General features: G+C 39.3%; 1 protein-coding gene across 5 annotated transcripts in view; it reads left to right on the forward strand.

The window, feature by feature from the left end:
* Window positions 1-26373, forward strand: part of AFF2 (ALF transcription elongation factor 2) — a 349278-nt gene that overhangs the window by 195338 nt on the left and 127567 nt on the right. For all 5 annotated transcript variants that reach the window (XM_080365661.1, XM_080365658.1, XM_080365657.1 and 2 more), the window contains exons 5-7: window positions 12252-12338; window positions 15007-15043; window positions 15300-15351. In XM_080365661.1, coding sequence (XP_080221787.1) covers window positions 12252-12338; window positions 15007-15043; window positions 15300-15351 — 176 coding nt within the window. The remainder of the gene's footprint in view (window positions 1-12251; window positions 12339-15006; window positions 15044-15299; window positions 15352-26373) is intronic.

Genomic DNA, 26373 nt, shown 5'->3' on the forward strand with positions numbered 1-26373 from the left:
GGGGGGGGGGGGGGGGGGGGGGGGGGGGGGGGGAAGTGGAAATAATATGTACTAGTACTTTGCAGAGTGAAACAGGAGCAACATGGTCACACATGAACTTAGGAGTCTTGCATGAGTTGCTAATGGGAAAAAAGAAAAAGAGGACAGGGTAGTGTTCACTGTATTTGCTCTTGCTGAGTGGGTGATTTAAGGCATGACCAAATTTCAATCTATGGAGCCAAGCTGGAAAATGGTGGGTTACTGATCTCTTGTGAGGAATGCTTTGAGATCCTCTGATGGAATTTATTGCACAAGCTCTGAGTGTCAAAGGCCCCTTTGGCTTTGTAGTCCATTAATTTCTTTGCCATGAGTATATGCTGTTAAAGAGTATGTTGTTTGTGTACCCCAAAGTACACTAACCTTTAAAAATATTCTTCCGAGCCTCAGAAAAAAACCCTTGGTCTTTGGTTTTTAGGAGAACCTTCCCAGTAGTGATGTTTTTTTTTTTTTTTTTAATCAAGCCAATTAATCACTTTCCACTTATTCCAGCATTTTATCATTTCTGACCTCTTGAGCCCCCAGTCTTTTCAGTAAGAGGTCTGAGTTGCTAGTTTATCTGAAAAAGGTGCTTTGTACCAATCAAATGAAAACTGGTGCTCAGATTTTTTAAGAGCAGCCCCTTGTCATTTCGGAGTTCAGACAAAACCAAAGAACACAGCTTCAACAGTGAGGTGTTCACTGGAGGCTTCTTTTCATGAAAATAGTTAACACTTTATTTTTTTTTTCCTTGGCAATTGAGTCATTGTTGCTTTTAAAAGAAGTTGTCATGATCTCCTCATTACCATTTTTCTTAATATGGTAAGTGTAAACTACAAGAAAGCTATCATGTTTGAAAAGATACAGGAACCCTAAGGAATGTTACACTAACTGCTTGTGCTCTTTGAAAAGGCTTAGACTGAGAATTTGACTAAATGTATCATTCTGTCTCCTTTGCAGCAGCATTGTCATTTTGTAGTATCTCACAACACAAGTTACCCTTCAAAATAAATGCCCTGTTACTGCTTCTAGCCTTTGTATCTCTCCAGCTCAACAACTCCTTTTGGTAATTGCTTGAACATGACAATACATTGCACTTTGTGCTTAAAAAAAAAAAAAAAAAAAAAAAAAAAAAAAGTACGCTTTGGCAGGTTTATTCCAGTTTGTCCTTGTATGATAACTGGCAATTGTCAGTGTTTGACACCAGCTGGAGTTGCAAATAGCACTGGCTGCTTAGAGCTAACTAGCAACCATGGGTCTACTGGGTGGTCTTTTCCTGGGCTTGCTCCAAGTTTTTTCCAGATTGCTCATACGACCCCTGATAAACTATTACTAATGAACAGTTTGCTATTCCTTTTTGGCCATCTAGAAGCAACAAAGACAATGCATATCATCGTCTAGTAATGTAGATATATAATTTTTAAATGCTGGGGCACCAAATTTACTGCATTGTAGAGCTGTGGCTTTTGAGTCCTATCCAGTAGTTTTCCTGTGGGAAAAAAACAGTAGTGTAGTGTTTGGAGACAGGAAGGTTATGGACTTTGCCATTTTTCAGCCCTGTTTTTAGGAGTTAGTTTATTTCAATGTAGTTTGATGTCAGAAGGGTTTAAAAAACGCAGGCATAGGAGGAGAATATATTAATCTGCTGTATAGTCTGAACTTGCTGATTTCAGACCTTAGGACCACTCTGTGTGGGACCAAGCAACCTCAGCTGTCATACGTCTTAGTGGCAGTTCTGAGTATGTAATGTTTCCAACCTCAGACGGATTACCTTTGTAAGAAAAAACAAGCTGGGAAATGAGGAATCAAATACATGCGTGTGACAGTGGGAATCTGTCTACCAGAAATATTCTGAAGCCTCCATACCTTAACGGAGATCAAAAAAGACCTCAGCATGTTTTGGCTTCAGTTTTCTTTACTCTTTAAGCTGGCTTATTTGGGTAAGGCTGACATGCCAAAAAAGTGTATGTTGTATCAAAACATCTTCTATACATACATACATTTATTTCTACACCTGTTAACTTAGCAGGAGTGGATCAAAGGGGAGTGTTGGCATGATTTACAGGACACACAGATGCAGGAACAGACCTGCTTCAAGGCACAAGTGAGGAAAAGGAAATCCAGACTGAAATGTTTGTTCTTTTCCAAAGGCTAAAATTACTATAATAAATTCCAGGTCACATGATAGGGTTTCAGGTGGCTGCTTAGGTCTTTCTGTAAGAGAAGAGAATTAAAGGGTTGAGTGTGAGAGGTGGCAAAGACTCTACCTCTCTGTTACAGGCCAGAACCCATAGTATATTTTTTGGCAAACATGCTAAGCTTTTAACCTTACAAAAAAACAGGGTGCCAAATTAGAGGATCCAATGATCAGGCTTCAATTTGAAGTTTGCTGTCCATCCAGGGCTCGCTGAATGCTGATCAACCTGGTTATGTTGTCCGCCCACAATTTTTCAGCCAACATTCACTGTTCCTGATTTCCAGCCAATATTCAGAAGTTCCACCACTGCCCGAGGCATTGCATAAGACAAAAAATGAGACAGTCTTTGCCCTCAAAGCATTCATAGTCTCTGATGCAGGCACTGGGAAGATAATCATACTCTGTAGGGGAGACTGCATTCCTCACACACTGAGGGAGAAGCAAGTTTTCAACTGGAACACATGGTAGGGAAAGCACATAGATGAAGAGAAGGAACTGGTGAAAAGGGACAGCTTCTGTAAGGGCAGGTTTGAGCTTTTCTAGGTATTCACGGTGTCTTCACTTCAGCCTCAGACCACTGTTTTAATGGCATTACAGCTGAGGTGTTGATGAGACCATGTAAGAGGGAAACACACAACATTAAAAAGAAATGCTGCCCTGGCACACCCACTCAGGAAAACCCATGCTGCAATACTGCTTGTGTGGTAAGCAGAATAAAAGAGATCTGGCAGAATCTTGGTTTTGAAGGCCAAAAAAACAGCTTTTGTGAAAGATTTCAATGTGTATTGTACAGCAGTGTGTGGTAGCTTCATTTCTTTGTATTTGATGACTAACAACTTGGAGTCCAATTTTAATGAAAGCAAATCATGGCTTACACAAAGGAATTCAGCTTTAAACTCAAATAAGTTGCTTAACCTGCTTTTTTAATTTCCCCCATATGCTATTTCAGATAATTGATGCTCCTGTTTTAAGACTAAAGCTGGAGTCTTCTAGCACAAGTTGATGCCTCCAAATTCCTGATGATTTTTAGACTCTGTTTCATCATATTGTCAGGATGTGGGTTGTAAACTGGTTACATGGGTCTAAAACTTAGTGCACAATGTAAAACTTAAACAGTTTCTATGCTAAGCCTACAGAAAGATAAGTTTTGTAGTTTAGTCATTTAATTTTGCCTGATACTGAATTTGGATATTTTATTTTTTCACTATTGGTATAAGTGGCTCCAGAAATTAAATGCATTTTGTAATAAATTACATGGATAAGGTCTTGTCATGTGACTACATAATTCACTGTTGTATTTTGTATGAAAAAAAAAAAAAAACCCAACAAACAGGAATTGATTACATCTGGCAATGTAAAGGAGATGGTGTAATGTATTGTATAAATGTGCACAGTGGAGTGCCTCAGGGTAGGTGCAGTCTTGTTTTGTAACTCTAAATTATAGTTCTGCTCTCCTCTTGTTGCGAACCCTAAATTTCAGAGAAGAAAACAGGCGATTCAAGACATGCTTTTTTGCTTGTGAAGCTCAGGATGGATGGAACAAATTACCAGATTCCCTTAAACAAGTGCCAGCAGTGAATAGTTTCAAAACACAGTTGCTTATTTACTTGGGGAAATGTTGCCAATGTTTTTTAAATTGCAGAGATGAAATTATATGTTGGTATTAGTAACTTTTGAAAGAATTAGCTTTTTATTACTTATTGTGCCTTTGTTTATATTATACTGTGGTACTGCCAGGATGTTATGTTGTATTTAACAGTTCAATGCATACTTCCAATCTCTTGGGGCCCTCATGAAAATTAGATGTGCCATCGCTGGAGATGGTTACCAACAAGTATCATTCTGAATAAATAAAATCAATGGGATATGGCTGTGCATCTCAGTGGGGATGAGAAGCTGCCAAGAATGGGAGGTATTGCATTGGCCATACTGTCTATAGCAAGACTCTGGTGCTGTGTATTGGACAACGAAGTCATTAGTTTAGATACCAAGAGTGACAGATGAAGAATGCCTAGCTTTCTGGAAGTGGGTTTAATACATGTGACTGCAAGCACCTGGATATTTATCCCTAACTTTTAGGACTCTGAAACTGGTGTTAGCTGGTGTTACTTGAATATCCAGTTTGGGATGCAGTATTAGATAGGATCTCAACGTGGCTGAGAATTATTAAGTACGGAGGATCGGGATTTTTACCCTCATGGGTGCCCTGGTGTTCTTGAAGTGTGTGCTCTGTGAAAGACACAGCACCCACCACTGCCTGCCAGCATCCCAGGTGAGTGGGACCTCACGTCTGACCCATTCGGGCAGTTCCATGTTCCTGACCCATCAGTAGGTCAGTGTAGAAGAACAGCTATATAGAGGTATGCATACCTCACATGACCCAGTATCTCATATGTGCTTGGCAAAAGTTCAAAGCTTTATTCATCCTCTCCTTGCCTGCAGCCATTATGGCCTATCTTTAACAAACCCCAGATACTCTGCAAGTAGACAAGATGCCTCTTGCCTCTCTTGGATGGGAAGTGGAGTTACCTCAGTGTCACTATTCCTGGTCAGTACATACCTGTCTTTGGACTCTGAAGGCTCATGGAATGTCACGGAGACAACCCTAGGTCCTGTTTATCTCCTGGACTTTCACTAGAAAGCTTAGAGAGTGGTCTAAGACAGACAGTGTGGGCCAGGGAAGCAATCATACATGCAGGATGCATCTACCTTTGAGTTCATTTCTTAGGCCTCCTTTTTCCACAGAACTCTTAATTTTGTCTCGTTGCATAAGACTTGTCAAGAGAGCTCTCCCATGTGCTTTGTGTAAGGTCCTGTTTCATTTTTTACACTGTGCGATTCTACCTTACCGATTATGTTGTGAGACACACACACCCCCACACACACCCCATGTGCTTCCTGCACTTTACTCATACAGATAGCCTAAACCTGGCAAGAGTAAGGATACAGCTCTTGTTTTGTTGCAGTTCGCCATAATGATGTTTCTATAGTAGGACACTTAGGGAGTTGTGCTGCATGTTCCTGAAAATACCAAGAATGTTTGAGGAGCTGCTCGAGGCCACAAAACATACTTGGGATTGAATTGAAGGACTGGCCTTCACACTCAGGATGGTTTTTGACCACATAATCTTCCTGAGGTGGACCTTGAAGAAAATTATCCTGATTGACTTTGGGGAGAAGTAACCAACCTGTTTCACAGAGGAGCCTTGGGAATGAACGATTATATGCACAGCATGGACCATTTGGCGCCCAGGACCCAGCATGGCGCTAAATCATTTGACAGTGTTGACGCACTATTATATAGGCTGTGGTTACTTTTAGGATTGTGTTGGACTTGTTAAATTGGAACCTGGTGGTGGGTTCATGTGGTATAACATCATTACTTTTCCCCCTAAAACAGCCTCTTGAGCTGAGATACCTTCTCACTGTAATGGGGCATTGCTTTTCTTCACATGCACAAGATTGGTTAGAGCAATAAGTACATCAATCATGATTTGCTATTTTTTTATTGTCTTCTAAATGCTCTAAGCAAAGAATGTGAGTGTTATTAGCTGTAAAAGCTACAGTGAGGAAAATGTATGGAAAAGTGTGAGGTTTATGAGAGTCAGTATTGAGAAACTCAGCTGAAAAATAAAATGTCCACATTGCTATCACTTTCTTTGTGGCTTTCCAAATATTAACAAAGGAGGAAAGGAAAATGTATCTTGTAAAGTTTGTAGTCAACTGCTATTGGCGTCTAAACCAATTTCTGCATTCATTTTCACTGAATACATATTTTTTTTCTTCCCTGTCTTTCCCCTTCTTGTTAGTATGGAAAAGAATATTAATTTGCCATGGGAGGATACGAAATGCTTCCCATTCCCCACTTGGGCAAAGGGAACTTATTTGTTGTCATTGATAAAACCCACAAGGTGAACACTGTGGTTTTAGATTATGGTCAGGGAAATGGTTGCTTTCTGTAGAACAAACTCTAGCTTTTCAATAAGAAACTCATGCGTGCATGCACTGTATTTCCAAATGGCTTTCTAGTAGTTTTTGGTACAGTAGCAAGATAAATTCTAGTATGACAAAGCCATCATTGCAAATGCTGCTGCATTTTTCCTCCAAAAATATGTACTGGGCACTAGCCACTGGCAATACATTTGCTAAAACATTTGCATGAGTAAAAAGGTTGCTGCTTTAACATTCATACCAGGAAAACTGCCTTTCTCTTTGAGGCCATCACTGAAGTATTCCCCTCCTGTCCCTTACAGGAAAAAAACGGTGTGGTATCCCTTTGGTGTTGAGAATTTTTTTGAGCACTGAAACATGGCAAATGCATATCCATGAATGTATCTATAGTGTCCCTGTCAATACTGACAATGTATCAAAACCCCTTCCTTAGGAAGCCTTTGGCTCAGTATAAAGCAGGCCAGATTACTGGTCAGGATACTCCCAACTGCTCAGGCAAATTTTCTGTTCCTTCATAAGGAATATGAATGAAAAACAACCCATAACTTTATTGCCTTTGTGTTCCTTTAGGCTTTAGTGTCATTTGCTTGTACATGTATAAAAATATATATATATATGTATATATTCATTCTTTCCTTAGCCTTTTCCCCAGTGATGAAACGGGCTGAGATGTGTTTTTAATTCAGTATGCATCACACACATGAAAAGAGGCTGCCCCTCATGCATTACTGGCTTCATAGCAGAGAGAGTTTGATCAGGTTTGTATGAATGCAGAAACCAGAAAGATACTGTGAAACAAGACATGCTTTTTATTAAGGTTGCATTGATAAATAGTTAATAAAACATTAATAAATCATTAATAGAGTCTTTAATAAATGGTAAATCACTTAGTTATCTTTATTCCATCAAGGCAGTAGGTTGCTTAGCACCAGCTGTAACATGAAGCTTATAATAACCTTAGAACATCTATTCATCATATATTAATTTTTTTCTGAATGCAAGTTTAACATACTGTGTAACCAAAAACTGGAGAAAGTTTAAAGCAACAGATTTAGCTAAGAGTTAAAAGGACTGAGAAGGGCAGTTGACAGACAATACCACAGATAAGGTCTCTTTACCAGCAGTGGCCTCAGATTGCATTTATTGCTAGGAATTCATGCAGGGCTGCTCCTCCTCCTGCTCCTCTGGCTGCCTTCTAATGATGTGGGCAAAGTGTCAGTCCTGAAACTGCCTTTGTGGACCCTAATGCCACAGAAGAAAAACACCAGGATTGTTGCTTTTTTCTGCTGCTTTTTTGCGGATCTGCTGTCCACAAGAGAGGCAGTAAGGGTAGAGTTCAGCCAACAGAGATCTGTCAAACTACAGAACAAGAAAAAGGGCTGGGAAGGGTTTTAGAAATCTCATCGTGTACTCCACATCCCTGTCCCAATGCAGGAATCAATCCCGCCTAAGCCATTCCTGACTGATGCGTGCTAATCTCTTCTGAAGTGTGTTTCTCCAAAGATGGAGTCTGTGTAGTTCTCTGAACAATCTGTTTCAGTGCTGCATGGTCTTTACCATTAGAGAGCATTTTCTTATGTCTAACTGGAATCTTTCTGGCTGCAATTTAAGTTCATATCCACCATAAAACTGGAAAACAGATTATTCTCTCCTTTAGCAACAGCTCTTTCTGTAATTGAAGACTGTTCTCATGTCTCCCCTCAATTCTCCCAAGGGAAGTAGCATGAGCCCTATATCTTGGGAGGCTTCAAATTAGATCAGGCTAAGCAGTTTAGAGTGCACTGTAGGAAGGGAAGCTGCCTCAGTAGGAACCCAGAGTACACAGTCTAGCTGCTTTTTTCCATAATGACCTCTTAGAGCCTGGCTCAGTTCTTTTATCCATATTTAAAAACACTGCAAACTTTCTTTTCAACAAGAAGGAAATGATGGAAAAATGAAACACAGAGAAAGGAAATAAATCTTGAAGGCAGCTATTAATTTTAGGAACTGGTTTTGTAAAGTTATTTACCATCTGCCCCATATCCCTGGTTCTTTCCTCCCATTTAAATTGTGATTTGGCCTTATACCTCCACAGCCCTTAAAAAGTTTGCTTGGAGTATTTGTAGTTTTGGTGATTCATTAGATAGTGTCTGCATGTGTCCTTCTTAGCTACTTACCTAAGGGCTTTTATAGCTGAAAGAAGCAAACTTAGTCGAAGAGACGAGCGTGCTTAGCTTTAATAAATAAAGCACATGGAGTCTATTAAAACAATGTTTAAATAATTTTCAGAAAGGAGGATGCTTGATGTTACTACAACAGAGGACCACAGTGACTTTTAAGCCAACAAACTGTGCAGGTTTACTTTCTCATTTAATCTCCAGGTCTATAAAAAAAATGCATGCTTCCATAGCAGTCATCTACCCACTCCAACAGTTAACATGATTTTGGAATTATTTTAAGTCCAAACCATGTGAAAATAAATCCTAACTCAATTTTGTGGGATTACTTTGTTTCCATTAAATTCCTCTTTAAAGCATTTCATATGCTCGGTTTTATTATTGTTACTTCCAGGAATTTCTAAATACTTCCAAATTTGGATTGATTAAAGTTTTTTAACTTTTCCTGGAAAAAAAAAAAAAACGCAATTCCCTGCCTGCTTTCCCAGGTATTTACAAACCAGGATGTTTATATATACAGCTTAATGGATACATACACAACACACACTGCCTGTGTGGTTCTTTATAGTCATAACATATTAGAAGGTAGATAAATCAGATCTCACAGGTTAAACAAAATAGAGCTTAGCGAGTACTAAAAGATGAGGGACCTCCAAAAGAAATTGGGGCATAGCAAAGAATGGTGAAGTCATGTGGATGGTTAAACAAATGACATCCTTTCTTCTGATTCTCCAAAGTAATGAGCATGTGCTTAAGGAACAGAGTGGGAGAGAGTTAAGCGGACAGTCACATCTCTGCAGGATGTGGGGTTGGGGTTTTGACCCGTCGCTGAAAACAGCGCAGTGCCGGTTTTGCATGTAGTTCTGTAGCTCAGTAGTGCTCCGTGTGAGTATAATACGCAGCTGAGTGGTGGTTGGTGCAGGGTTGCTGCCCATACATTTTGAAGTTACATTCTTCAGATGAGTAAATTCAAAACTTTCAATACGATCATTCAAGGTTCTTTGGTCAACAGTGCTGTGGCATCTATCTGTAGGTAGATGTAGGTATGTTTCTCTAATTAGCTATGTATGTCCTCACCACTTCCACACAGTGTTTGTTTATACACTGAGCTTTAAAGACATGTGTTGTTCTGCATGTGTGATCCTATCTGGAATTTTCAATCCAATAATTTTTATTACAGTGATAATTGAAGTCAAATACTTAAATGTAGATAGTTTGTACCTCTGTAATAGACTTTGATGTTTCCAAAGTCGCTCTGTAAACACGTAGATTGGATAGTCCTAACCTCTCTGAAGTTGGCTTTTGCCTCTGACCTCAGTGGAGTCAGGATTTCTTACCTTGTAATGGAATTTCCTCAAATAATAGCAGAGTAATTATTCCCTTTGTCACTGTTTCATGTTCAGGTGTCCCCTAACAGGGAGATGGTAAGATCTGCTTACACTTCAGCCTGCCGAGTTGGTACGCGGTGGACACTAGATGCGTTTTGACAGTGAATATTCTGAAATATTTGCTGGCATCACCTTCCCATGAATCCAATGCTCTCTGTCAAGCCTTTTATGCATGGGCAGAGGGAAACTGAAGTCAAGCTGATAATTGCAGTTCTAGAATATGCTTCATTTCTGCCTTCAATTAGGCTGCCTGTCCTTCTTTTAATTATGTGATACAGTCTCTGTTTCATTGTTTTGCTATGAAGAGATTTGCCACAAAGCAACCTCTATGGCGCAGGATTTGGATTATATTATGTCACAGAAAAGTTCACTGGATGCTTAAATCTTTTTCTGCCTTCCCCTGTGCAGAGGTCAATCAATCAATGCAATATAATAGTGTACTTCTTGTCATTGCACTGAGCTGCCGCAGCCTCACCCACCGGGAGGGATGAGCCGTTCATGAGCTGCCTCTTTCCTCCTTATTACCACTGTTTGGGCTTTGTGCAGTGAAAACAGGCCCTGAACTCCGCAGGCAGAAACCTGAAAGCTCTTTCAGGAGTGCAGAGAGAACTGCACCCTCCCCTGTCCCTGGGTCATCTGCACTAGGAACTGGCAAAGCTTGGCCCCAGGCTCCACTGGCTGCGGCTCTGTGGCCCTTTAGGTGAGCTGCATACATGTCCATGTTGTGCTGGGCAGGCAGAAGCAGAGTGGCAGAGCCCAGTGGGGCTGAACTGCTGGACCACCCCTGTCGCCCTGCCTCCACCAGGACCTGCTGAGGGCTTCTCTGCGTAGTGGTTGTTCCTGGGCTCTGTTTCTTGCGGGGCTCAGCCAGACCTTGCTGCAATGGCAGCATTGCTAAGGATGGAAATTTGATGGGCTTCAATCAAATACCAGTGCCTAACAGGAATCTGGGAGAAGTTTACGTGTCCGCCTGTCCCGTTGACTGAGGACGATGGTGCATAATTTGCCTTTCTCTCTCCTAACCTACTGTATGACACATGATTTGTGAGGGACAACTGGAGACCTGAAACCTGATGGCTGTATCTTCAGTGAATTATACATTAGCATCCAGCTGTACGCAGCCAGGCGATGTCTTTAGCCCAAATGCACCGACCACATTGCCTTTTGACAACAGTTATATTTTCTTTAATTAATTGTATTATGTTGGGCGTTTTTTGGTGGGGCATTTGCAGTGGTGGCTGTGTTACCTATGGAAACCTGTGTGTTCATAAGCTTTGTTGTGACTGGCCCTGGACTCAACCAGTGCAAAATAGCAGCTGGGAAGTTTAGGTTGCTACAGTCAGGAGTATGCATGCAGTATTTCCTAGATCAGACCCTCTTTTGCTCTTTGTCTCCTTTGTCTCAAGAAAGAATCCTTTCTGAGCTTTGTAGGCAAAGAAGAAAAACCAAAACAAAGATATAATGGATTGTCAGAGACAGGTATTAATGCCTTGCTCAATATTTTAAAAACAAAGATAAAAGAGAATGGAGCAGCATCTAGCATAAAACACACTCATTAGAAGGGCATTTACAAGCTCTGCCTAAAACAACACTTCTGTGATTTCACTATTTTACTGATATTTTTCCCCCTGCTCTGAACATAAGCCCCAGTTGGCTCCCACCGAGCTCAGTGGGGCAGTGGTTGTAGGCCTCGGTATGAAAAAGCAGGGTGTGCGCTGCCACTTCTGCTTCTGTTGCATAGCCATGGGCACCCAGGCGATTTCTTTCTAGATAGCTGGAACATGTGTGTACAAGTGATGAATTAATACAGTGATACAGAAAATGGGCAACTTGCTTAGATGGTCTGATAGGCAGGTCTTCATCAGAGACTTGGAATTCCTAGTTAAATACAGGCTTTCTGTGTAACCCTGTGCAAATCACCTAATCTCTCAGTCCCTCATTTTAAAATGGAATCGATAGTTTTCTGATGCTGTGATGTTACATACCACAGTAAGTGCCTATGGCCAGTGCTACAAGAAGGTGCTTTGGTGCATGGGACACTTTTCCCATTCCCTTCTATACCAGGCACTCATGCTGCAAGGCCACTCCAGCTTTTTCTGGACCTGCCTCTGGTTTATTTTGTCACTATGCAATCTTGAATAGGGTTGTATTTTACCACCATGCAATCCTCCATAGGGTTGCATCCAATATGATACAGGAGGGACCCCCTTCCTACTTGAGCTTTGCAGGTAAAACCTTGTTCTGTACCTGTGATGGCTTCATTCATACAGCTTAACAGGCTGACTGTGGAGTGGAGTCAGCTGCCACCTGATGAATGCACAGATGGTCAAAATTTTCAAGAATAAAACCTGTCCTCACCCTCATTCCCGGGAAGTGCTGCCTGTTGGGTAGTTAAGGTGTTCATCTGCTACGTAAGGATGAGTGGTGATGCTTTCTTAAGCAATTACATCTCCAGTCTCAGGAGACAATATGTGATCATCGTTTTCTCTCTTCTTTCTTTACGTATACAAATTTGTTTTCAAAAGCGTGTTTTTTCTTCCTTAGGAGATGACCCATTCCTGGCCTCCTCCTCTTACTGCTATTCACACTCCTGGCAAGGCTGAGCAGACCAAGTTTTCTATCCCAAGCAAGGTACAAGTAGGCTATTACCAATGACCTGATTAACATCCTGTTCTGTTTAGTGTTCTTTGCTGGAGACTTTATTTTTTTAATTGGTTCAATTTACAAAAATTTCTAATACTATTTTTAATTGGAAATTCCCAATCAGACTGTTGGAATGATTAGGATTGCTTATTTAAAAGCTGCAGAAGTTAACAGTGGAGGGAAAGGGAACTTTACCTCTGTTGTGAGAGTCTTTCTACATTAAGTACAATATATTTTATTTGTTTTTCTTCCATTATTATTTGTGCAGTGCAATGGCTGAAACGGTCATTTGAAATGGTTACCCTACTTAGTAGTTGATTGCATGATGAGGTTTGAACAGTGCCTTGGCATCTGCCTGCATGCACACTCCAAAGGCACGTGCAGTTGTGCATTGCAATCCTCAGCACCTTGTTAAAAGCATGCAGTCAAAGGCCCGTGCTTGGAGAGTACCTGCAGTTCACTTAACATGCAGTGAATCTTTAAGCTGCATGATTTGAACATGCCTTTAGCCCACATTCTGTGGTTGCCATCTAGCTATGACTCTGGTAGCACTGTTAGAGATTGAGCTCATACCCAGGGCAGTTATTGCCAGAGGTGTCTTTTGCTGGGACCTGAACAACTGTGAGCTGATGGTGTGTGGGGAAGGGGAGAACTTCCCCAAGGTGGAAAATCTACACCAGTCTGACATGGAGCTACATAAAAGTTTCTTTCTAAAGGTGGGGCCTTGGAAAATAGCTTATAAAACTGGTACTGCTTGACTTTATGGTTCAAGTGATCATATCCTATTTTAGAAACTAGAATGTGGTGTTCCTTTACTGATTTTATCTGTTTGGCAGATATTGCCATCTGAAATGCAGCTGCCATACTTAATTGGGAATCATATGAAATTAACAGTATCTGTGGCTCCTAAAAAAACAAAGCCAGTGCCCAGAATACCTTATTTTAATGGAATGTGATTGTTACTGCTCTAGCACTGCCATTGTCACTGTAGCTGCAGCATTAAGCATCAGAAATCATAAGAGTATAATTTTTATTGCAAATTGGGTTAAAGGCAGTTGAACCCATTTAGGTGAAAGTGGAATCTGACCTCTGTGAATACAGTAAGAGTAGGTTCTTGCCCACTGGAAGCAGTATTTTTAAAATTTATACTATCTCTTAATGTAGGGCTCAGTTTTTGATGGGCTCTACAGAAAATGGTTGAAGTCCTGCAGACTGCCTCTGTCTCCACTGGCAGCAGTATAAGCACAGGTTCAGAGAAGCTAAAGTTTTGGGTTGTTTTTCTCTTTCTATTAAGTTTCCTTGAAACCTTTAAGATCAACATCAAAGTTAATTTATGGACATTTTAAATGTTGGTCCTAAAATTCTTGACCTGATACCACTTTGATACAAAATATAAATCAGATTTTTTTATATATATATATTGTTTTTAGTTAGCATTTCAGGAAATAAGCAAACACATAAATGTTTCCAATTTTGCTAGTTTTACTTTAAAAAATACAACAGAAATCTTTCTTCAGAACATCACATTAAATGAATTATAGCTAGCCAAATTATAGTACTTAGACATAATGTAGCTATATAAACCAGAGACGGGCACTATTGGAAGTTCTCTATTTAACTATTAAAAAAAAAAAAAATGTATCCTCATGAGAAACATGTATAAAAAAGTGTGATAAAAAAGGCGGAACTTATCAGAACAATTTATCCCTTTGACATTCAAATTTAAAGTGCCATGTTTACTCTTAGGGCATGATTTACTTCACAAGGGACTGACTGACAGCACAGTATAATATTAGGAACTAATAATGCCCTAAGAGGAAGTGCAGTGAGGGCTTTAATGACTTTAACATCCTACAGAACTAACACTTCCAGCAAAGTAGTGCCTGTCTGTAAGATGAGGTTGTAAATAACACCTTAATTTCAAATGATCAAACTCTGCTTGGAAGGAAAGCTGATTACAGTTGCTGTGGACTATAAAGCCTAGAGAAAAACGAAGCAAGAAAACACTGTGACATTAAGGAAGCAGCTCAGTTATTGTGAGCCAGCAAGAATCCCAGCATTAGCATGCTTAGTGTTACAAGCCAGATTCTTTGCTGGTTTAACGTTATTGTACTTCCATTGATTTCATTGGATTTGGACCAGTTTCCATCAGCTGAAGATCTGCTTCCTCTGTCTTTATCAAATCCTGTGTGTCACAGTCCAAATAAAAACTGACTATCAACAAAAGGTTACTGTATTTCCAAGCAGTGAGATCAGAAACAGAAAGGCAGTGGTGCTGAATTTAATGCATAGTTGCATTCATGCTGCAGTCTAAATTGTACATCAAGGTGGCTCATACACACATCCGTGGCCAAGCCTGGAGAAGTCTAGGACCACTGTGGGTATAAATCTGTGCAGTGCCTCCATAAAGGGGTATGTAGATTTACAACAGCTGAGAACAAGCTCTTGTCTGAACTGTGAAAGGGTCCCTCAATGGTGCTCTGTCTCCACAGTTAATGTTTTTTAAGCTTATGTCACTGGTGCTGCCTTAACAATCACATGATTCCTTCCATGTAGCATCTCCTTCCTTGTTTGTGTAATGCCAGTGCCCTTAATCAATCTTACCTTCTTCATTTTATTTAACTAATGCTGACATTTTGTATGTTCTTTTTTGTAGGACTCCCAACATCTGACCTCAGGATACAATGTACAAAGTAGGTCTTTATCATCCTAGTCCTAACCATCAGAGTTGGGTTTTGTTGGGGTTTTTTCCCCGCTTAAGATCGTTAAAACAAAGGCTAAAAAAATTAATTTCTCTGGTGCTAAAGCAGATCGGTTCCATTTTTTATTACGTTATGCATTGTGGCATGTTGTGAAACCAAGTATAATTAGATGGGCTGACAGCTTTGGGTGCATTCTAATTCTACAGTAATCTTTTGACATTTGAAAATGTGTTTCCTTTGTTTGCAGAGTGGAGTGATCCAGCAGGGAAAGTTGCAACTAAGTCAGTGCCACAAAAGTCGTAAGTATTATTATTTCCAGCTTTAAATCTTGTGTCAAATTTATCATAAAGAATGAACTTATTTCTCCAAAGGTAACTAAAATCTAGCTCTGCTCATAATGTTGTCCTGGTGTTCAGGTGTTCTCAGTAGTCCTTAAAAATTAGCCATAAACCAGTTTTATGTTTTCAGTGCTTATTACTGTTTCTTCTTTTTAAGCATTAGCTAACAGAGGTATGTGTGAAAGATGAGTTTATTAAGCAGAAATAATGCTGATTTTAGTTGTACAGCTTGCCAAAATTAAATCACTTTTATGCTTCTCTCATCAGATGCTAAGCCTCTTACAATAGAAAATGCAACCCAATGAACAGATGATGCAGGAATTTTAACACTCATACAGCGAGAGAGAGTAAAACACATCACACAGAATGATTCTACTAGCTGGTGTTGAAAAGCTGGTCTTGAGTTTCATACTTTGAAACAGCTGAAAATCACAGATTATCTACAAATAAGGCAGTCGAAAATTGTGGAAGAGATAATTCTCTGTTGTGTTAAGCCATTTTTCTTTGGTGCTTCACTGCAATAATGTAGCAGTGAGTGGAGACTGGACTGCTTTTTTACTTTTACCCCAGGACCTCAAAGTAATGTACAGACAGGAATTAAATAATAACTTTGAAAAGTAGGTTGTTGTTTTTATACTTACAAAAATGTGTGGGTCTGATTTCAGTTCAGTGCTGATATTTTTTTTAGTCTTCAAGATTTTAAACTACCGAATGGAGAACTGCACTAGCTTAACTGATGTTTATGTAAATACAATATGTTCATTTAAAATGACTGCAAAATTATTCTAGTGGTTCCCCTTAATCTAGTCGACACAGTTTCAGTAAATCCCTGTAGGAAAAGAAAAATCAATGTGGAGATACCTACATGGGTTTTTTTAAATGAATTCAAATATATTGATTCTGAGTGCAAGTATGTGTACAGGAAAGGACTTGTTGGAGATCAGTGATCTGTCTGTGACCATGTAAGAAATGCAGGACTAGACTAGATGTGGGTTCTAAATCAACTGATGTACTCACCAGGCTCTGAAGGTCCAGTTATTTGCTCATAAACTCAAGTCAAGGAAGTACTCATTCAAATAAAGTTTGCTGAGTAAAGCTTTACAAAATTATAGTTAAACAAATAATTCAATTTTAAAATTAAATGTTTTTTCTCTGCAGATTGAATGAAAATTGGATAGGAATGCTAATGATAAATAGATTCATCTGCATGAATAGCATTTATGAAACTTAATAACAAATTAGTTTTTACCTTTTGCTGTTTGATATCTAGTAATGGCTTGGTTTTTTAAAGAATGTAGCCAACTATACCCACTGTTCTTGGTTACAGAATGAGTGCATTCATGTTTCAGAACAACTAAGTGATCCAAACCTAACATCAAGCCCATTCTGTAGTAAAAAAAAAAAAAAAAAAAAAAAAAGTAAGAAAATATTATTACATCTTAAAATTATTTTTCTCCTAAAGCAAATGTATTTGGATTCCACTGTGAAAAATATTTTAGTGAGTATACCATAAAATACAATATTTCAATAGTTTGTAACCAACAGTAATAGACTTGTCAATCATGGTTTATAGTTATAAGCTGAATTTCAAAAGAACAGTGCTTCAGAGCTCAGTGGTATATAGTGCATTTAATGGGACCAAAGCTCTCTATAGGAAGCCTGATATAAAACCCGAAGACACTGAGTACATTTTATGAACCAGTTGCTCTCTGTTCTGCTGCTTGATCTAAAGTTCCAGTACTATCAATCAGATTTCTGCTGCAATGAACTGCCTTCTTATGGTAGGTGATAGATTTTACACATGAGAGATCAGAGCTGCAATAAAGCTACTTTTATTTTTAGCTTCCAAATGAAGATCAGCTAACCCATTACTATCACTTTTTCTCTTTTACTGCAGAAAAATTGTTAAGGCAGCTTCTAAGAATTTCCATAGGGCTTTGGGAGGTTAGGAGGCAGTCCACTGTGAGACTGGGTATTACGAGGCCAATTTGTTTCTTTAGATCTGCGTGTGCAGTTACCACTGCTTTCACTGGGAATTACAGTATTTGGGGACATAATGAAATTAAAGCAGAGAGTGGGGCAGGAAGATGTAATGGTATCAAATGGAGCTGGATAGCACAATCCAAATAAACCCTGATAGACTGACAGCCCCTGCAGTCATTGTATATTTTAATAATCTAGTATTTCTCAGATTGCAGTTGTATTAAGAGGGATTTAATCTTTCTAACATTGTCGGTTTCAGGGATATTGGAGTGTATGAGTGGAATTACAGTCCAACTTATCCCCTGTAACATTTGTTGCTACACTGTCAACCACACAGAATGATCTTCTTGACTTCAAAACTGTATCCCCCACCAATTCCTTATATATTTTGTCAATGGGATCTCTTATCTGTATTTCAGTTTGATCAGATCTGACTGAATTTGCATTTGTTCATCTGTATGCTTTGTCAGGGACCTTTTAACCTGGACATGTTTCTAGAAATTCCCCAACATTAAGTTTATGTGCAATTCAAGTGAAACTTAAATTGTATTTTTCATTTACATTGGTCCTAGTGACAGCCTTACAGATGCCATTTGCTTTGTAAGAAACCCATAGGAACGGGTAGTAATATGCTTGCCTTCACCGTATTGCTGAGTTATACCATGACTAGTTGAACAATGTATGCAGAACAAAGGTGGTTTACCTTCATTATGTTGTATTGTGCTCCAGCAGCCAACCTCCCTGTATGTCATTACAGAAATCAGGTGTAGAAACATTTTCATTATGGAAGATCAGACCAAAGAGATGTATAATGTTTGCAAGATAACCTTTCAGGTGTGTGCTTTTAGGGGGAAGAACAGAGGCAACATACTGTAAGGTGGATTAATTGACCAACATCTTGCTTTTGTAGGGAGATGCAAGGTGCATGAGTTCTTGTCTAAGTAAAGCTTTCTGAATAGGGATTGCATCCTTTTTTTTACTTTTTCAATGTACTTTATTGCATCCACGTGTTGGAGAAATCCAACCCCAAATGCCTTGCGGCAGGTAAAATAGAAAGTAGAGTAGCTGGCATTCTGTCTAAATTCTGCAGAGATGTTGTATATGAGTATGTGTCCATGTAACTAACATAAGATCCTAATTTCTACTCAAAAATCTTGAAAATGAAAGTTTGAACACTAATGTGCATGCGTATGTGTATACCATAGTGAATTTTTAAAGCTGAAATCAGGCTACGTAAAACTATGGCACTTGGCTTCCTTTTTTTTTTTTTTTTTTTTTTTTTTTTTTAATTATTATTAATTTCAAATTCACTGTAAATCTCCATTGGGTATCGTGCAGTCAGTTTTCAGCCAGTCTACTCTGATTATTTTATTATGAAGCATAGTAAGCAGGAACAGATAAGGTGCAACCAATTGCTCTGAGAAGGATTTTCTGTCAGCTTCCATGAATTTGAGGGTAAGAACTCCGCTCACGGCGTAGGTTTCTGTTATATAATTACCATTGCAAGTATGTCATCCTCAAACATCCAGTCCTTTTGTTCTGTTTTGGTTGTTAGCATTTGGCCTCTGTCCAGTTGGAAAATACCCAGAACCTTTTTAATCAAGCACATCCTGTGTTTCAAAATCATACTGCAGAGTAGTCTTGGGTAGTTTCCATAAAAGCCTAGCTAAAAAGAAGAATGTAATCATAATGGTATTCTTCCCCTGTCATAAAATTACTTCCTATACTTACTGTATTAATACAGTATTAAAAGGCCCTTCACATGGGCTCAGTGAACTACCGGAAACCATTAAAAAACTTAGAGCAGCAATTTTTTATGGATCAGACGAAACCAACTTGTTTTATCTTTATAGAGGTTTTTGTTATCCATCATACTTAATGATACACAACCTGTGTGGGGGCTAGAGAGCAACTAAATGCAGTGGGCTCAAAAACATAACAAGCAGCTGAAACTCTTTATGTGATATTTCAGCAAAGATTTTTCAAAGGAGGCTCACCACTGATTTCAGTTGGGCCAGGATTTCACTTCACAGTTCACTTCACTAAAAATATTTCAGTAAATACCAGTACTTTTCTAGTCCCAAAGATTATTGTAATACTTGATGGAAACCTGTTTGAAAATGGAAATGTGCTTCTTGATATCTAACTACTTTTCATAAGTATCTAATGTTTTTTTGGAAGTTCTCCACTGTGTCAGGGACAGCCACCTGGGAGCATGGAAAACAAAATTTGGCAGCATGTTCAAGCTATGAATTAAAGGTAATTCACGGTTTGAAATGAATCAGCGTGAGGTCCTTATGAAGAGTAATCAGACATCAAGAGGATTTTACACCAAGGATTGTATATTGGATAATGCAACAACAAGTAACGTTGTTATTCAGAATGTTCAAATCAAGAAGCACTGATGAATTCTTAACCTTGAAAGGAATTATTCAATGTTGATGCATCATTTCCAGTTCAGTCACACAAACCAAAAATGTAAAATTCACCTCCAACTGGAATAGGAAGAATCTTTCTATTTATGTATCCAACTCTATATCTGTGTTCCAGTAACAATCCAGCCCAGGTGTAATACACTGAAGAAGCTGAAATTTTAGTATTTCTAATTACAGTTTTTAACTGATCATATTAAAGCATAAGAGCATCAATTGATCCCACAGTGTTGATAGCCTGCTTTCTTTTATAGCATACGTTCATTTTCACTTAGCGAGCGTGGCAAGCTTTAATCATTACACTAAGTACTGCCTGTTTGTTAGAAGTAGGAAGTTCCAAAGATATTCCCTCTGGGTAAACTGGGAAAGTCATGAATACAAGGGACTTGCACTGCCATGTACAAATTATGATAAGTGAAACAACAGTGGCATGTAATTGGAACTCCATTAATCTTTAGAGAGCTCCAGTGAAACATATTAAAGGGACAAATAGCAAATGAAAAGAGAGGGGTCTGTTTTAATAAGATGCCATTCATCTTTCATATTTACTCTTTTGCTTGGCATCCCTTTGCTTCCTAAGTTCTTGGGGTTGGAGCAGTCAAGATTGTATCACTCTGTTCCTCACTACTGCAGGCTTTTCCTCTTGAGCAGAGTACTAAGTAACTGGGAATAAACCATACAAGCATTTCCTATGGACAGTTGCCTATAGAAGCAAACTTGCAAAATATTTCAGCTGCTGTGAAATAACATTAAAATCCAATGTCGTAATTAAAAGCCCTGTATCCTTGAAGATAAGCCCATTATTCAAAATAATTTCTAAATTAGACTTTTAATTTGTTTTCATTATTCAGCTGGCTCACATACAGTTTAACCTCCCTGTCAAAATAAAGTTATTTCCTAATACATTCTTTTCCATGATCTCTTTCTCCTGACATGTTTATAAATCAGTTTAAAAGATTGTGGGAACAGAACTAAATTAATTCTCTTATATTTTGCTGATCAATGTTGAGTAATTTTTCTTGACAATCGGAGACTTACATAGTAACTGCCTTTAAGAATGCCTGAAACAAGCTAACCAACTGCATTCTTGCCGGCACTGCTGATTGCAGCTCAAGTGAGCACTGAACCATTTTGAATTTCCTCTGATACAGTATAACCTCCCATTAAAAATTCAACATTTATTTGCCCTAACTAATGAGTAGCAGTTGAAATACTTTGTTCTCAAGTAGGATGCACTACTGTGTCCCTGCCAAATGTATGCAACCACTGAACTGCAACTATTGAGGTGTCAGTATTAATAGAGGCAGGTAAACAACACGCATTACCATGTTTGAATTCGGGATGCATTTCCCTGTCCACTACATATCAGTTCCCATTTTGGAAACTGGTTCAACTGCAAATCTGTCACAGGTTTCCCTGTATTTAAAGAGCTTTTCCACAGGCAGCAGCATATGTTGTGCCTTCATGGCTTAAGGCCAGTCTCAAACCGACCTCCCAATTTACATTTCTGTGGGATGGAATCACTTCTGAACTTCAAACATTCATTTTGAAAAACAAATGTACTCAGTGAAACTGAAAATGTAAATTAGGATAGAGCAGAGGAAACTACCACACTTGGTACCTCTCCCACCCATTTGTTTTGTGAGCTGCACATTTGCTGATAAAATGCATATAAACCAACTTCTTGCTTGGCTTTCTGGCCACCATAATTTGGACCTCACCGTGCTCCCCTTCATCTTAACTCTGACCTGTCAGTAACGTTGAGGTTCAAAGCTATGCCATTTTTCTGTCTGGCTCTTTTTCACTGATACCCTTTGCTCTAGTCCCTTTAATTCTTACCATCATATCTTACTGGCTTTGTAGGCTTCAGTAGCCTGAGACAAACTGAGAAAATTGTCACCCAGATTCATCTGCACCATGCTGCAAGATAGTCAGAATCGGAAATGGGTGATAAACTTGAAAGAAGAATGGGTTTTGCCAGGAAGTTTGGCATTCATAATACCAGAGTGGGCTTGAAACTCCCAATTTGTGTTCTAAATATCCTAGGTAAGACTAACAGCCACTTTTCCTAATATCACAAGTTAATCCTTTGCATCTTTCCTCTGAATCCCTCTGACAACCCAAATAATCCACCACATTTTTCTCAGCTTTACACTCTCCATCCAGAAGAACTTATATTGCTACCATTATCCTTTGGGCTAAGGGCTCAGCAGGGTTCAAAGCCTATCAATTTTCTGACCAGAGGGCTTATTTTTTATGAAGTCAAGTTCTCACAACACCCCATGGGGCTAGGCCACGCTCACTCATCCTCCGTCTTGGATAGCCCTTGGAGCCACAGATTCAGAATAGCTTTACCTTACAAATAGATCCTCCCAAATGGTGAAAAAGGAAAATATTCCCCACTGCTAGGCTAATTACTGTTCTAAATTCCTGGAGGAAGAGCTGCTTCCCTCACTTGTGTCCATGCATCTTGGAGAAATGCATCGTGAGACTTTCCTAATGCTGTAACTGCAGTTTCCTGAAAAATTGATGTAGCCCTGGAGGAGGACGGAGATGCCTGTAGCTTTACTCCAGTAGGTGCAAACCAATTGTTTAATTAAAATCTGTGTTATGGAAAACACAGGAGGGGGCCTAAAAAATTGGCAAATAAAATTTTTTTTCCTAATTTCCACAGGAGCTTTTTATCCTTCAAGATAAAAATAGTAAACAAAGCCTGACAGTAGTTTAGCTTTCAGGAGGTTGTCCCTTACTGGAAAGTCTTGTTTAGTCAAAATGCTTCATAAAAAGATCTTTATAGGTTTTGAAAGCAAGGTGTTGACTCATCTACCTCGTACTGACAAGAAAGACTTAAATGCAGCTGTCAGGCTCATCTGAGTCTGCAAAAGTAGTAAATATCTCCAGTAATGAGGGGATTGCTTTCACAGCTATTTATCTGTTAGACTGTACTGAAGTATTTGCTTTTTCGGTTTTCCCTGATAAGTTACATGCACCTAACTGTGTTTTAAGGAGATATATATGCTTTTCTGCGGAGAGAGAGGAATGTGAATCAGTGCTGTCCGTATTTGATTTAGCATGAATTTCAATAGTTCCAGACAAATTTGAAAGCCTATACAAATAATATAGCTTCAAGTCTGGCTGTGTGCTAGACTGGAATTTTTTGTTAGGTCAGACCTTTATCTCAGCTTCTTTTTGTGGCTCTTTATGGGGAGATTGAAGAGGAACTGAAACTGGTGACCTGTCTTGACCTTTAGTACTGGATTAAAATTCCAACTTGCTGCCATGGCAACAGGACCTTGAAAATTAGATCCTGACAGAAGCAGGGAGAAACTTAAAACTGCACTGCTGCACTGAACTGAAGAAACGTTGCTTACAATTGTCAGTGACAGGCTCTTAATTGAAATAATCTGCCTTTCCCTGTACATAAAAAAAAATTAAGGAAGAGAGAAATCGGGGGGGGGGGGGGGGGGGGGAACCACCACCAAAAAAAACCAGAAAACTGTGTCTTGATTATTTCTTTTAGGCAAAAGTCAGTTGCTGTTCAAAGTAAAGCACATGCTGCAGAATCCAGCACAGACTCTGATATTAGAGGTGGCAGCAAGTAAACCTGTGTGGTGAGAAGGGAGCCAGGCAGGCACTCAAAAAGGTCTGAACCACCCAGACCAGACTGGGAGCAGGAGCCAGACAGTGGCCAGTGTTAAATCACAGGTTAACTTTCTATTTTTCTCTCCTTTAACCTGACACCAGGGATCAAAAGAGACATCACAGTGTTGTGTCTGACTGCCAGGATCACACAATTATCTGTTCTGTAGATGTAAAGGGATAAACATAAGCTAGATAGTGTTATTTCAGATTAAGTGTGATAAAAGTTACTCATTTTCCAATCTAATCAATGCAACAGTCAGGGGGAGATAATAGTGCAAGTCCTTCACTGCTGAGGGAGGTTAAGTTGTTGTTTTTTTCCCCATGGAGAGCAGAATGCAGTTGTAACCCGAAGGGAGAAGGTGCAGCAAGTCACATAAAGGATTTTCTGCTCTTTTCCACTTTATTCAAGAATCTCCCTCATCACAAAATAAAATAGCATTGAAGATCAGGTTGTGACACCATGTCCTGTTAACCTGTGGCTCCCACCAAACACGTGGGAGTCCTGAGGATGCTCTGAGGGCCCTGCTCCCTCCCTGTCCCAAAGCAACGAAGGACCAGAATGAGATCTCCATCACACAGGGGATGCTGCCTCTAGCAGCCACTAGCCCCTCGTTTTACAATCCCTGTAGGGACTGCTGTCTTCTTCATGGAAAAAAAAAAAAAACCACAAACCACAAAAAAAAAAAAAAAAAAAAAAAAAAAAAACACACCAACAACAAAACCCACACACACACACACACAAAACCAAACCCCAAACAAAAAAAAACCCACCAACAAAAGCCATAAAAATCTATAGTTTTTACATATCAGATAAAGAAGATTTTTTAACGGAGAAATAGATACTGTTGAATTGGATTAGATGCTCTGTACAGTTAGATAACTGCTGCAGAATCAGATTGGATCATAGGTACTATATGTAGCTAGGAGAAAGTTTAAAGAACTGTAGGTAGATGGCATTACATTTTTGGAAGAGATAGTTTTGTCAAAGCTTAGTGTCCAAAGTTACTGCAAAATCCTAAGACCACTTTTAGAGTCTAAGTTCAAGGAGAAGGCATGCACAGAAAAATACTTCCTTTAGTTTTCTTCAGACTGTACAACCAAACTATTGGATTTATTATGTATTGGGGTGTTGTATAATTATAGGATCAGAGGAAGTATTACAGATGTTATCAAACAACATTTTGGGTGTTTTGTGTCATTCACTGCATGGTTTAGAGATAATGTTTATCACTAATACTGACAATTATCAAGGGCAGGTAACCATTGAGCAAGTGCAGGTTGCATTGAAATAATGCATTCTATCGTCTTAACAAAACTGATTTATAGAGTAGACTGTTGACTTAATACACAGCAAAAAGTGGGTGAGTAAATGAGCAGTTTTGTAACAAAGGAAAATAAAACCCACTTAACGTTTCTCAGGCTCTGAGTTTTGTGCTTCAGTAGTGTCAGACAGTTAAAAATAGAGGCCATTATTTGAAATTTCAAGTGTCAAATTAAGTCCTAGAGTAAGTTAGTTATTTAAGAGGAGTTGCTGTCAGAGATGAATTTGGCCCATGCTGTTGTACACTTGCCACTGTTACCATTTCCTGCAAAGCACCACTAATTCTGCCTTAATTGCTGTCAGACTGGACTATGGAGCCCTGGAGTATCTGGCAATAAACTTGTGTTTGGCTTGAAGGGAAGGTAAAGAAACATTTAAATGGGTTTTAAAATAAGCATGAAATCTCTGAAGATGTACTGTTCTAGTGCATGCTGTATATCAAAATATATAAGCATCTAGTTGTAACAATGGCTTTGTAAACATATTACTGAGCAAACTATGAAAAGTAATCCACCAAGGAGCTGTTTCCCTAACTCATAAGCACAAAGTTAAGAGACCAGTGCCATAAAGTAGATGTGTGCTGTTAAAAAATACTTCCTTTTATGTGAGATTATTTTGTGTTAAGCCAAATAGATGATTCCTATTTTATTTTTTGATGCGTATCTTTTAATGATTGGAAATATTTGTGTTTAAGACAGAAGTCAGCCATCCTCAGAAAACCCATGAATAATTCATTAATATGTGAACATGGGGCAAACCATGCTTAAGGGTGGCATGAAAGTGCCCACATGTACCTCACATGGGCAGAGTGCAGCAGTATCATGCTACACTACTACAACTCTCCACCGGCTTTTGCGGATTTGCAATATTGCGATGTGTAATGAGAAAAGCCTTCGGCACTGTCATTCCTTTTAGCAGCCTGCAGGCATGGCCTGAGGGGTGGTTGGAGCCCACCTCCAGGGGCACACAGAGCCTCCTCTCTCCCAAGCCCTGCGGTGCTTGGTGAGCTTTCAGCTGCTCCAGGGCAGCCCCACCACAGCAGGGCTGTAGGCAGCTCACCCAGGAGGAGCACAATGTTTTACAGCCATTTTGGAGGCCACGCTTCCCAACTAATCTTGGCACAGCTGTCAATCACATGTGCATATCACTTGCCTCCACGTCCCCACCCCAAACCAGTTCAGAGCAGCCTGCTGCAAAATAGAAAAGGCATGAGGTAAACCGTGCTACGGTATGAATAGTTCTGATCTTTTGCTGGCATCATGCCTTATGCCTGGCTGAGGAGCCGTCCCCCCATACAGCATTTGAGGGTGATGTTAAGAAGGAAAGGGAGATCACAACCAAAGGATGATCTGAATTCTGGGTTTATAAGCTTTTTTTGCATTTACCCATCATGTCGTCTTTCAAAGCAAACAGCAACGGTACTGGCAACTACTGGGGAATTTGCTAAGATAGTATGCAGCTCACTCTCAGAGGGATTTCATTCAGGAAATTGCAAAACTTGAGTACGAAAAGGTGTTAAGTGAATTATGTACAAACTGGATATGGAATTAATCTGCCATAGCCAAAACCCAGTAAAAGCTCTTGTATTGCCAATTGCTGACATTT

The sequence above is a fragment of the Falco punctatus genome (genome assembly GCF_963210335.1).
Source record: "Falco punctatus genome assembly, chromosome: 15".
Lineage (NCBI taxonomy): Eukaryota > Metazoa > Chordata > Aves > Falconiformes > Falconidae > Falco > Falco punctatus.